The 14,268-nt window shown below is 44.8% G+C and overlaps 1 protein-coding gene across 1 annotated transcript in view; it reads right to left on the reverse strand.

Moving 5' to 3' along the window:
* The window catches only part of tbc1d19 (TBC1 domain family, member 19), a 168,783-nt gene that overhangs the window by 118,202 nt on the left and 36,313 nt on the right, over positions 1-14,268 (reverse strand). The window contains exons 3-4 of the mRNA XM_038791449.1: positions 4,569-4,614; positions 1,022-1,097 (exon numbers count right to left, since the gene is read on the reverse strand). Of these exons, the coding sequence (XP_038647377.1) occupies positions 1,022-1,097; positions 4,569-4,614 (122 nt within the window). The remainder of the gene's footprint in view (positions 1-1,021; positions 1,098-4,568; positions 4,615-14,268) is intronic.

A 14,268-nucleotide genomic window follows, 5' to 3' on the forward strand; every position in this document is an offset into this window, starting at 1 on the left:
TGGATCAGATCGCCATTGCTGCAGTATGTGGCACTCCTCTGGTGCTACTTTTTAAACGCACTCCTCTGGTGCTACTTACAGGCTCCTGGCTGCCCACACTGCTCAGAAAGCCTAGGCCGCCCTCTGGACACCCTCATACCCCAGCGTTTTCAACAAGGGGATGGGTGTGGCCTATCTCAATCATGGGCCCACCAGGTGTTGGCACTCCTTAGAAGCACTGCTCCACTGCAGAGGAAGCAGAGTATTAGCAGAGCTCAACTCAAACAAAGGACACGTGCACCATGGCCTTTGGAGCCCTTCCTGGTTCTCTGCCTCTCTCAGGGCAGAGGCCTGATCAGTGACCCCCACCCCTCCGGATCACCAGCTGTCTCCTCCTGGTGAGGTTGGCAGCACTGACTGACTCTGTCACCACCTCCCAGGCGCTATTCAGGAAGGTGTGCTTGAGTGTGCAGTCCATCCTAGGGAAAAGGGTGTCCTTCCTCTCCTCACTGGCATGGAGCAGTCAGTTTACCTTGAGTCCCTATATTGGGAGGAGCAGGTCTTCTCTAAGCCACCTTCATTGCCGCAATGAGTGTGTGGTAAGTGGAGTGCTTAAAAGCACTCCAGATGCCAGCTCCAGCTGTCAGGCTCTTTAGCACTAATTGCAGCCCCAGCGGTGCACTGCACACTCACCCAGGAATTATTTCCATTTCTCGCCAGCAAATCACACATTATTCAGTCCCGGTGGGAACATCCAAGTCTCCCAAATGAAAAATTCACATGCTGAATTCCAATCCAATGTAATACTGCATGGCAATGTGCAAGTAAAATTGATTTGGGTCTACAGTGGAGAAAAACGTGGAAGTATGCTCAGGTGGTCCCTGAGCATAGAAGACAGGTTTTATTATTAAGTATGTTCATTTCTAAATCAGTAGCTTAAAGCCATCCAACTTAATTAATTTCTACAGTATATTAAAACCTAGAAGATGTTCCTAGTTGCTATTTGACATCAGTTGGGATGCTCTACCAAGTTTGTACTAACCTGTGCGCGTCTCATGTACATCAATCCCTCCTTAGTATGATCAGCTGGAGCAGCTGGATGACCAGGTTGGGGAAGGCTGCACATGGAAAAGACATAGAATTAGAGCAGGAATCAGTGTCATCATTTGAAACAATTAAGTAATAACAGTCTCAGGAGTTATAATAATTGGCCAGAATTTTATGTTGCGCAGGCGAGCGCATGCCCAATATCTTTTGCATGCTTCCGCTTGAAATGCTTGTCCTGACGTCAACACGCATTTGCGTAATATTTCGGTCGGCGGACATGCATTAGTTTTAGAAGCGCACCTGCCAACAATCAAGCAGGCAATTTAACCCATTAAGGGGTCAATTGAACACAATTTTACGTGGCCCACCTGCTGTTGCGGTTGGCGGATGGGCAGACTAGCTTTATGTTTCAGCTTCAACCACGATCCAGGGCAGGGTGGACTGTCAAGACTGAAATAAACATTTTTAAGATGTCTGGGGATAAGATTTGCATTTGAATGTGCTGCCTAGACACAACTCCCTGAGACAGCTCCGCAGCGGTTGTCCCCCCCTGAGGGAGCTCATTAAAAGCATCAGCCCGTACCCTCCCTGTTCTTAGTGCATGCCTTCTTCCCATCCTCCCTGGGAGGACTTAGCATTTCTCAGCACGCATTTCACACTGGCTCCCTGTTAATTGGTCAGCAAGCATAAAATCACGTTCTACGGCCAACCACGGCCAGAAGCTCGTATTGCGCCCACTTCCAGGCCAACCGAGTGTGCGCGCCCGGTGGATAAAAAATTCAGGCCATGATTAAAATGCAAAAATCATGAATAATAACAATGATAATGCTTATTGTCACGAGTAGGCTTCAATGAAGTTACTGTGAAAAGCCCCTGGTCGCCACATTCCGGCGCCTGTTCGGGGAGGCTGGTACGGAATTGAACCCGCGCTGCTGGCATTGTTCTGTATTACAAGCCAGCTGTTTAACCCACTTAACAGAGATGGCTTTGGAGAACACCACTTCATGTCCATGTATAATCACAATGTCATCCTATACTCTACTATATTTAACCCATATTAGTCAGCATGTTGCAAGTTTCCATCTCAGCCAACCAATCAAGGGAAAAGTGCAATCTAAAAGCTAATGAAGAAACGAGCAACGAATAAAACCAGAAATGCTGTTCAGCCTTGTTATTTTGTGATTGGTTCAACAGTTATGTCAGTGCCATAGAAATGACACTGTACATAATCCTAACAAAGTAAATAGACAGAAAAATTCAATAAAAGCAAAAGTTCAAATAATATGTTTGCAAATTATCCTTCAAAATTTTTAATTTAGGATACAGGCTAACAAAAATTGTATAAAAATATCAATGGTAAATAATTTCATACATCAAAAAGTGGTATCGGTTAGGGGCAAAATAGCAGAAAACTATGAAGTAAATAATCAAGCTTGACTATTTTGTACCGTTCTTCAAATGGTCTGTGACCTCCATACACCACAGGAATAAAGTCTATGTTGTGTTTGGGAAACCATGGTCAGGATTTTACACTGCCAGGGTGAGGTGATTGGGGTGGTGCGTGTGCACCAGGATGAACTCCTTTGTGTTGGGGGTGTCTTTAAAAATAGCGGACCAATCCTCAAGATACTAAGAGGCTGCCCCACCAGCAATATGTTGTGGGACCCGTCTTTTGATGTTTCTCCACCCCCCCCCCACCTCTCCCCCAACCCCCCCACCTCCCCCCCAACCCCCCCCCCCCCCCCCCCCCCCCCCCAACCGCCCCCCCCCCCCCCCCCCTCCCTCCCCCAAGTGTGTGATTGTATAGTGGAAAAGCCGCTATTGTTGCCAGCAACTTCAACACTATTTTTCCCACCCGCTATCGGTCTTTTCTGATTTCTAGGAAAATTCAGCCCCACATGTTTAGCATGCACATCAAATTGTAACCACTGCAGAAGGGTGATGTTAAATATAATCTGTACTTATGTTGTATAAAGTCAGAGAAGCTGTACCACTACACAATCTTATTTCAGCTTAAGGCTATATCAAAAAAAGCTATTAATCTTTTAATCATAAATCTATACAGCTACAGGGTCTAATGGGATGGATGAATAAGATATGTGTGGATATGAAATATGAATGCTGTACAAAATAGGTAATCTATCTTTCTTTTTCATTATTCTCCTACATTATGGGAAAATGCTTAGTGTACAATAATAAAATTATGGAGCTGGAGACCAATTCAGTAACACCAGCTACGAGAAAAGATTTGCCAAATATGTTATCATGTCCAATAAACCCATCTAGATAGTAATGCCAGGTAAATATTGTATGATCTTTCCAAAGAATCTATGTTTAATCCCTGCTCAATGATGTTGAAAACCTTTCAAACTCCCCATCTCCGTGGAGAAAAACCACAGCTTCTCTAGTCTATCCCAATAACTAAAGTCCCTCATCCATGGAAGAATTTTCATGGATCATTTCTGCACATTCTCGAAAGCCTTCACATTCTTTAGAGTGTGGTTCCCAGAATTGTGCACAATACTTCAGTTGAGGTTCAACTAGTTTTTCCATTAAGGTTCATCTCATACCTTCCTTGCTTTTGTACTCTATGGCTCTAGTTAGAGCTCAGGAATTTTTTTGGCCACATTCTCAGCTAGTCCTGCCATCTTCAACAATTTGTGCACACATGTCCCCAGATTTCTTAAGAATTGTATCTTTTATTTCATATTGCCTTTCCTGGTTCTTCCTGTCAAAATGCATCACTTCACACTTCTCTGTATTAAATTTCATTTGTCATGTGTTCAGCCATTCATCAGCCTGTCTATATCTTCGTGAAGATATAGTCTTCATCCTCACAGTTCACAATATTTCCAAGTTTTGTGTCATCTGCAATTGAGACTAACTAACCACCAGTGCGGGTTCTTCAAATTGCTGGGAAAAACAGAAAATAATTGACATATCACCGATTCAGACTTTATATCACACTGAGTTTGAAGTAGGTAACCTAATTGCACTGCTACCAACATTGCATTGTGCACACAAGCATGGTTTGTTTCGAACAAATCAAACTTAGGCTATACTGTAGTGCGCACAGGATACTTAATCCAGTATTGCTATCGTTTTTAATTGATAGTTTTGCTTTCTAATTTCACTAACATAATATATTATGCAAAAATGTTATTTGAAATGCTTCAAATTGTTACTGTATTTTTTAAATAGTAAATTGATTCATTTTGAGGAATCCAAACATGCGCTCACAGAGTTTGAAAAAAGGCTGGATTTCCCACTCAACTGAGTTTCAGTTCTCAAATAGTTTGCTGAGGTGCAATGTTGAATCAACACCAATGGCTTCTTTGAAGGGAAGGATAAAACATCAATAAAGTGTCATGTCAAGGTTAGTTTCACACATCTCCCAACTCAAAAGTAGCTTTTTGTAAGTTTGGAGCTGATTCCCATCTGCTCTTTTGCCCATGAACACAAATTAGAAATTTAAAAATGTTATCTTTGTTCAAAACATATGCAAAGCTTTACCACACTTAGTACATCTTTAAAACACCTACACATTAAGCTCATGGTAGACAGCATTCTGCAACTTCTTTTCCCACCCTGTAAAAAAAGCAAAGTGTGTTAGTAAAACCAAGTTCAAAAGTAATTTGAAATCATTTAAAAACACGTTTCGCTTCCTACCTTCAATGGGATATTAATATACAGAAGACCCCGAGGCCAGCAGAGGGGCCAGGGTGATACCCCCCTCCCCCACCACCACGGGATCGAGGTGTCCAGGCACTGAAAGGCAGTCATCTTGCTGCACACCCCACTGACTTCCCACCATGGCCTGTAATTCTGCAGAGTGACACCGGCCTTATGGGTGCCTCCACACTACAACTCCCTGCACCCCAGCCCCCACCAGCCTCCCATCCCACTGGCCGCCATCCGCCGGCAGTGCATCATACGGCCCACCCAAGGGCAACACCCACATTAGCCCCTACAGGGGGGTTGCCAAAGAGCATACAGCTGGCATGAGCAGCGCCAGCAGGGATGGGTGCCAGGGCCAGAGGACCCCACGGTGCTGGGTACCTTCAGGGCCAGGGATCCATGGGGGGGGGGGGGGGGGATTCAGGAGAAGGGTCCGCAGTGCCAACTGGTGCCACTACGCATCAGGTTCGATTCCCAGCTTGGGTCACTGTAAGTGCGGAGTCCACGCAGTCTCCTCGTGTCTGCGTAGGTTTCCTCCGGGTGCTCCGGTTTCCTCCCACAAGTCCCAAAAGATGTGCTGTTAGGTAATTTGGACATTCTGAATTCTCCCTCCGTGTAACCGAACAGGCACCGGAATGTGGCGACTAGGGGCTTTTCATGGTAGCTTCATTTCAGTGTTAATGTAAGCCTACTTGTGAGAATAAAGATTATTATTATTCATGCTAACATGTCATCCTTTCATCCCCTGCAGACAATGCAAATTGGAATTCAACCAGGAAGGGTGGCCTTCCTCCTAGTCGCAGCAGCCCTGGGGGATGCACTGAGGCTGTACGATCTGGAGCTGATCAAGGAGGAGGGCCATGTAGTAGCGGAGCTTGACTCAGAGGAACAGGAAGTAGCCGGTGAAGATGGAGAGCCTACCCCTCAACAAGGCAAGGGGGAAGAGTTGCAAAGGGAGTTCTGCATGAGGCCTCATGCGAGGCATTCGAGGATCAGCCAGACCAGGCATGCTGAGCAGTGGAACAGTGTGACATATCTGCCAGATCATGGCGCACCTGGCACCGTGGGGAATGAGGGAGGACACCCTCTTTCAGTGGCAGTTAAGGCGATGGTCGCCTTGAACATCTAAGCTACGGTGTCCTTCCAGGCGCCGAGTGGGGACCTGTCCAGGATCTCACAGACCTCGGTGCACACTTGCATCCGCGCCATCACGGAGACCCTATATGCCCGGTTGGCATAATACGTCCATTTCAATGTGGTCCGTGCCCAATAGGATGCCCGGGCAGCGGGGTTCGCAGGCCATCACTGAGAAGCCCCGGGTTCAGGGGGTGAGCGATAGGATACATGTTGTCCTGGGAGCACCTGCAGATGGCAGGCCGCTTTCCACACACCAAAGGGGGTTCGAGTCACGTGTGTATGGGGCGGGGGTTAGTGCCAGAGGCACAGTGCTGCCTACTCACCTGGTCGTCCTGAGGAGGTTGTGCAGTTACTTTTAGGCAGTGCTGGCCAATCCTTGCGGTATTGCCCACGGCGCTGAGGTCCTCTGCCACCTGCACCCAGGCCCAGTGAACGGCAGCAGCTGGCAGCCTTCTTCCTACCCCGGGATACAGGATTGCCTGCTTCTCCTCCACGGTATCCAGCAGGATTTCAAGTTCTGTGTCATGAAATAGGGTGCCACTGATCTTGCTGCCATCTTATTGGCTGGGATGGTGTGTGTGGGGAGTGAAGTGTGTATATGCGCATGCAGCTTATAAGCCTCCTGAGTATCAATCCCCAACCCGGCGATTCCAGCAGCGTTTCTCATTGGAATCGATTGTGTTCCACATGGCGCTGGTGAATTTATCCAGGTACATCGCCAGTTTTACTGTCGTGGAACTCCACTAATCCTGCCCCAGCATCAACACTTGCTGGATTCTCCACTGTCGGGATGCTCCATTTTGCCGGCAGCCCAGGGGTTTCCCGACAGCGTGGGGCTGCCCCACAATGGGAAACCCCATTGACCAACTCCTGAAACGGAGCATCCCGGTGGCGTGCTGAACCAGAAATCTGGGGCAGCGGGACGGACAATCCAGTCTCAGGATCCTTAGTCTCAGGAACTCAGGAACAGAGAATCCGGCCATGAGCTTTTTTTCAAAAAAGTGTTTGAGTACTTAAAGAGTGATGGTTGTTTCAGTTTCTGAATAACATGAAGCAGTGGAAGGACTCAAGTTTCCCACTGTATGTTAACCCAATTCAGAAACTAGAGCTGAAAATCACAAAGCTACCAGCTTCTAACTCAGGGTGGAAATCATATAATTCCTCCAGAGCAGAAAGAGGCCGTTCGACCCATCGTGTTTACACCGACCCTCATAAAGAGCATCCTACCTAGGCCCACTCCATTGTCCTATCCCCATAACCTCACCTAACCTTTGGACACAAAGGGGCAATTTAGCATGGCCAATCCATGGGAGGAAACCAGAGCATCCCAGGGAAATCCACGTAGACACCGGGAGAACCACAAATCTCCACACAGGCAGTCATCTAAGGTCAGAATCGAATCGGGTCACTGGCGCTGTGAAGCAGCAGTGCTAATCAGTCTGCCAGCATGCTGCCCATATTCAAAAACTAAGTCAAATATTCGCTCATTTAAAAGGTTGAGAAGCATGAACAACATAATACAATAGGTTATTAATTTGAACAGTCATCACAGAACTAAAAAGCAAGCAAACAAATCTTTTCAAGTAAATTTGGGCAAATTAAGTGGTGCATTTTCCTTTCTCAATAGTGGGTAGCACGGTAGCACAATGATTAGAACTGCTAGGGTGGGGGATTGAGCCTCGGCAGAGTTCTCTTTCAGAGAGTTGGTGCAGACGCGATCGGCCGAATGGCCTCCTTCTGCACTGTATGGATTCTATAATTCTATATCAACCATGAATGTTTAAGCATTTGCTGCTACTGAGGGGCGCAGTGGCCTCATACCCTCTGATGATCTCACTTACTGAAATAGAGAAATTGCATGTGTAGTTTAATAAACTCTGGAACAGTGCATGCAAATGGTTCAGCCCATCTGGTGTTTAAAGGGGCAAGAACCATTAGTTCAAATATTTTGCCTATTTACCCACAACTTGCAAGTATTTTTATATGTAAAGAGTTGGGGTTCATAATCACAGGCATAAATCAGCAGAGGGACAAATAATCTATGAAAGTATATCTGTCAGGCTAGGTAGATGAAAATATCAGTAATAAAACTATTCTTCACAATTTACTACTATGTATGAAAGGGGATTACAAATCAGGTCTGACTCCCGCCACTTCGCCACTGACAGAAAACTCTGGGCCATACGTTTTTCAAACGATAGTGGGTATATGCAGGAAAACATTGCTGCAAAAGCAGTTAATACAACACTGACTAATGTACTATTTCTTACTTTATTTTTTAATGGAAGTGTTAAATAGATAGCTACTTAGGAAGAGAATTAAACATTACAAGGGAGAGCCATAAACACAGAGCAAATTAACAGATACAGAATGACAGATTACTTTCTCCAACATTATGTAAGGATATGGATTTGTTCCAGAGATTCCCAAAAGGTACAGATGTCAATCAGGGGCTAGATTCTCCAGTCCCTCGGCCATCCGGTAGTGGGATTCTGTCTTCCCGTCACTTGTCAATGGGATTTCCCATTGAAGCCACCCCACGCAAGCGAGGGCGCACTGCTGGTGCAAAACGTGAATCACAACAGCCAAAGAATTTTGATCCAGTTCACTGCAAATGCATCAAACAAATGCCTGCCACTTTACCTCAAAAAAATAAGAAGAACTATCTGGGTTCTATTGCAAAACACGGAGGCCGGTTACACAGAAATATTGGCACAACTTTAGTCATAAACCGCCAGCCTTTCTGATTGCCCAGGAAATGGTATGCACGTACAGAGGTGAAAGGAAATATCTACAGTCCTAGAACGAGGACTCATTATACTTTAAACAAAATAAACTGTACCAAGTACAGATATTTTCTTAAATAAAATAGAAATGCTGGAAATATTCAGCAGGTCAGGCAGCATCTGTGAAACCATCCCCCCAATCTGCATCTCAGCTCCATTTGTTTCCCTCTTCACGGATGCTGCCTGACCTGCTGATTATTTTCAGAATTTTCTATTTTATTTCAGATTTCCAACATCCACAGTATTCTGTTTTTCGACAGATATTTTCTCAACTGAAATGAAAGATAATCAATTATGAGTCAATTTGCCCAACAGGGTTATAAGTCATTTTAATTGAACTAAAACCCCAACATAGAGTTCCTATTCATACTTATTTTGGATCATGGATAGATTAGAATACTGAGGAAATGAATAAATGAATGTGATAAAATTAGGCACTAGGACCCTGAGGGCACTGTGGTCACAGACAGAACAAAGGAAAGCAGAAGTTTCATGGCTCGCGGGGGATGGTAACCTCGTGGTCAGAAGGAATCAAAGATGCTGGGGTTACAATGCAAAGTGACCAATTAGGATATAGGGCCAGGTCAGGAGGTGTATAGAATGACCAATGGGAAGCTTATATGTGAATCTTACTGTGATTTTGAATATATCAACAGAAGCTTCTTTGTATTCTGTCTCTCTTTATTCTGGGCTCTCAGAAGACAGTGTGTGTGTCCTGAGGTCCTATGGATTAAGTCAGCCTTGCAAGTTAGTTATTATTAAATGATATGATACCTGCAAATCCATCTCAGATTTTATTGAATCTAGACTGACAGCAAATTAACCAGGAATCCACATTTGGTGCCGAAATCCGGATTTCTCGATAATTTTGCCTTTCATCTGCGAAATCAGAATTGGAATGCTTGCAGACGGGGAGAGGGGAATTATGGGCCCTACGGTATTTTTATATCGATTTTCCTCTGTCTCGTATTCTGCTAACAGTCTAATCACTCGCATTTGATTAGGCCCGATTGCCTCGACGAAATCAAAGGTCAGTCTGATGGATTCAAAGATTTTATTTCAGTCATTGCAGGTTTCGTTAAGTTTTGGAATGAGGCGAACAGTTCAGTTGGTGTCTGATGGGATGTTGCCTGGTTACTCAGTTGCATGAGGCGAACAGTTCAGTTGGTGTCTGATGGGATGTTGCCTGGTTACTCGGTTGCATGTGAGTAGCAAATTAAAAATTGGCTCTATTAAATTATACTTTAATTCGGTTAAGGTCTTTAACGGATTGATGTGATATCGCGCAACAGTTCAGTAAAAGACCGCTGATGGAATGTTGGCGCACACTTCAATTCCGTTCAATTTTAAATTTGATGAAAAATTGGTTAAGGTCCGTACCGGGTTGATGTGATGTCGCGAAACAGTTCAGTGAAGGAAGGATCGCTGATGGAATGTTTGCGGACAGTTCAATGCCGTTCAACTATAGCTTCGCGAAGATATGGGTTGTTTGAATGAAACAGAATTGGGTTATAAATGACTTGTGTGTTGATGAATGCACGTATACGGATGTGAATTCCTTTGTCTGAATGGAGATCTCCAATGAATGAATGAGTCTGTTTGATAAGAATGTGATAACCTCTGTTCCTAGTTTTGTGAAATGTTGTGTTTTAGGAGGTATTAAAGTGAGAGTTAAAACGGAGTAAGTATTTGAAAGTTCTTCAGAACCTTAGTAATAATGATGTTAATTAAACATAATTCTCAGGAAGAAAACAAAAATTGAAATCAAACTGTATAAATTGGGATTCGTAAATGATTAGTTGCAACTCGGCATAGTCTTGGCTGAAAAAATAAATAAATAAATGGGGGAAATAAATACAATAGTTTCAAATCAATTCGAAGTTATAAATGGCCGGCAGAGCAATGTGCTCTGCACGAAATTCACACAAAGAGATGTTCAAGCAGACAGCTTTGTGTAAGCTGTACTGCATGGCTCCGCAGGGTCCTAGTGCCCGACGAGCACGAAAAGTCACTTGCAGAAATAATGATGTTTACCATGTTATAGACATTGAAGAAGGAGATTTGGAGAATAAAGATATTGGACCAGAAGTTAGATTAAGAGAATTAATTGCAGTATCAGGAAATGAGAATCTGATTGCAGGGAAATATTTAATGAAAAAATTGATGCAGAAAAATTAAGATATTAAAACCAATTGCTAATTTAGAGGAAGTTTGGGTGAAGCTACCAACTAAGACTGCGGGGAACATCATCCGTGAAGCTGTAAAATGTAAAGACAAGATTGTTCAGATTCTGGGTACACATACAGTTGAATTAGGGCAGCATGGTGTCTGGAGCAAATGAAATTGTATCACATTTAAAACAAATGACCCAATGGGGGAGGAGACAGTGAATTAAAACCTGTTAGCAGCATTGATTGGACAGCTGATAAAGTTCAAATGTCATGTTTGGATCTTACTTTCATACAAATCCGGTCGTCATCAAAATAAAGTAATTAAAGTAAATGCAGTAGCACTATCAGGAATGTATCAAGGGAAGGTTTTGACCAGATTGGATCACTGGGTGAGCAAAAGGGGAGGAGTTTGAGATTCTTCGCATCTCACTCAGGGGTGCAATAACAGAAGGAGGAGGCTTAACAGGCCACAAGGGCGGTGATTAATGGCCCTCAGTTTAAAATGGTTCACAGTGAGTATCAGGAAACCACAAGTCTGGATTGTGGGGCATTCTGTAGCCCGATTGTTTGGACTGGTAGTAGTCATATGAAACTCAGGAGACGGTCAGATACTGAGTATTCAGGAGAATGGATAATGCATTTGCAAAGACAGCGATGGGATGCTGCAGCCCCCAGGGAGATTTGGGGCATTCAGGTTTGTCCTGATTGTTTTGTGGAATATCAGGCAACTTTAATGATTGAGGTTTGTGACCACAGAGGGGATTTTGAATCCAAGAGCATGGAGCAGTGCAGCACAGGGCAGGCCCTTTGGCCCTCGATGTTGTGCCGAGCAATGATCGCCCCGCTCGGACCCACGTATCCACCCTATACCCGTGGCCCAACGGCTTCCCCTCCCCCTTGGCCTTGCTGTTGGGACACTACGGGCAATTTAGCATGGCCAATCCACGTAACCCCGCACATCTTTGGACTGTGGGAGGAAACCCACGCACACCGGGGGGGTGACGTACGGACTCCGCACAGACAGTGACCCAGCCGGGAGTCGAGCCTGGGATCCTGGAGCTGTGAAGCATTTGTGCTAACCACCATGCTACATAAGTGTCAGTGTAAGTGGGATAGATTAATGACAACGTGCAATTACTGCAAGGATAATTTGGCCGACAACAATGTGACTTTAAAAGGCTGTGCAATCTTGTAGACAAGTGACAGACTTATGGTATCGATTTGTGAGGCAGTACGTGGGCTATGCTAGATGGTACTTCTGGAATATCCAAGCACGGATAGGAAGATACAAATTAAGAAATAGGACCCTCTCCGCCTTTGACCTGTTCGTTTTAGTTTCAGATGAAGCAACGATCATACCGATGAAGAACCTGAACAACACTCTGCAGAAGAATGTTTCAGACAGTATGGGAAAAAACTAATGATACAATTGGCTACATGTTTGAGGGAATTGAATGATAGAGCCCGGAAGAAAAACCTTACGGGTTAGCAACAAATCAAAATATCAAATTATTACTGAATACTGAAACCTCCGGTCAGACATCTCTAACGGGACGTTAGCTGATGGGTGATCTGTGGTCTCCAGGAGGGACGTATTACGCGGAGGAGTTATTAAGGGTCTCGGCAGACAGCAGTGACTGACGAGGAACCCCCATATTTTAAATGACAGTAGTCTGGAACAGTGCATCTCAAACTATCTGATGTGGCGTACCGGCAGTTTTTTTCCCAATGTGCCAGGGACCGGTGAGCGAAACAAGCCAATCCAGGATTACTGTCTCTTTCTTTTCTGGAAACACTCCACGTACCGGTGCGTACACGTACCACACTTTGAGAGGCACTGGTCTAGAATATTAGCAGCTTGCTGCCGCGAGGGGAAATTTGTAACCAATATAGCATTGGAGAGTATAACAGTTGTTACAGACTAAATGTCCTGTAAGTTGTTAGGGACTGTTATGTATAAATTCAATTGGGTTGTAACCACAAGAAGTTAACTGTACTAAGTGCGTGCGTGGTGTTTAAGAAAAACCAAATAATGGCAAGTATACAATCCATGCGGTAAGGAAAATGATAACAGACAACGGGGGGTTGAAGAAAACGGAGCTATTGTCTCAAGTAAGCCAGGGCGGGCAGGCTACATGATTCAGTACAATGTTCGACGTCAGAGTCAGGAAGTCAGAAATAGAAACAGGATTGGTTGACGCTCCTGCAATTAATAAAGCAAGATAATCAGTGCATGATACAAAATATCAGCAATTACCATTCCTATGGGAAACGGAAAGCACTTCCTACAAAAAATCCCAGTGAGGGATACGGACCTTTTGGTCGCTGATGGACTGAGTTGTGGGCTGCTTCTAAGGGACATGAGGACGCTTTTATGGTGCTACTGCCCCGAGGTAGTCAGATGCCTTGGAGGTAGTGGAACAACCGGAATGGCTATTGTGTTACCTTCCTGAGTGGCGCCAGCTATGGTTCACGGTGATTGGACTTGAGGAAAGCACCTCACAAAGGGTCTATTGACACTGGTCTGCGAGATGGATGCATTTACCATTGATTTTCCTGCACAGTTTACAAATCCTGACATGTAAACACGAATGACAAGGCTGAGGGATAGTTGCTAGTCAGTATAACTATAAGAAGGATATAAATCCTAAGGAAAACACAGTAGTATTGAGGATGGCTATCTATCTAGTCAGATTCAGTTCGGGGTTATCTCTCATAGCTTGGTCATGGGGATTTACCTGCTGCATGGATTGATAATACTTGTTATTATAATTGTAGACTGCACAATCATTGGATGCTTTAATATGTGTTGTGCGCTGGCTAGGGCTCGGATGCTGCCGATAGGCTTGGCCCATCATTATTCACCAAAGATGACATCTCGTCACTGGTGACCATGACACCAGACGGAAGAGGACGGAGAGCCAAAGGCTGTAAAAATGTGATGAGGTGTTTATGTACGGAATACCGGCTCAGTTAAGTTCTGTTAACGGGCCTCATTTGATTGGACAGATTAACAAGGAGTTCTGCTCCCAGTTGGGGATATGTTAGCAGTTAGACTGTGTGGACAGACCGCAGTCAGCCGGGTTGGTTGAGAGACATAATCAGACCCTCAAAACTAAAGTGGCTAAATTAAGAGCGGACACGGGGCCGACATGGCTTAAGTTGCTCTCCGGTGTCCTCTTTCAGCTGTAGGTCACACCTGCAGGATCGGCCTGGCTCTCTCCTGCCGAGTCTTTTCCGGCAGGCCCATTAGAACTCCCGGGAACCTGCCTGTTCCCAGATTGGTCCAGTTTCACCATCTGACTAAAGAAAGGACTAACTATGTTCTAGCCCTCACTAACGCCCTCAAGGAGCTCCATGGCCAGTACCGTGCAGCTCACTCGTCACCGTCCCTATCACATAGCTCGCTCTCAGTGCAGCCTGGTCGTTATGTCATGGTCAAAAATTGGACTCGGAAAGGGTTAGAGCCA

Source organism: Scyliorhinus canicula, chromosome 3 (assembly GCF_902713615.1).
Source record: "Scyliorhinus canicula chromosome 3, sScyCan1.1, whole genome shotgun sequence".
In the NCBI taxonomy this organism is placed as follows: Eukaryota; Metazoa; Chordata; class Chondrichthyes; order Carcharhiniformes; family Scyliorhinidae; genus Scyliorhinus; species Scyliorhinus canicula.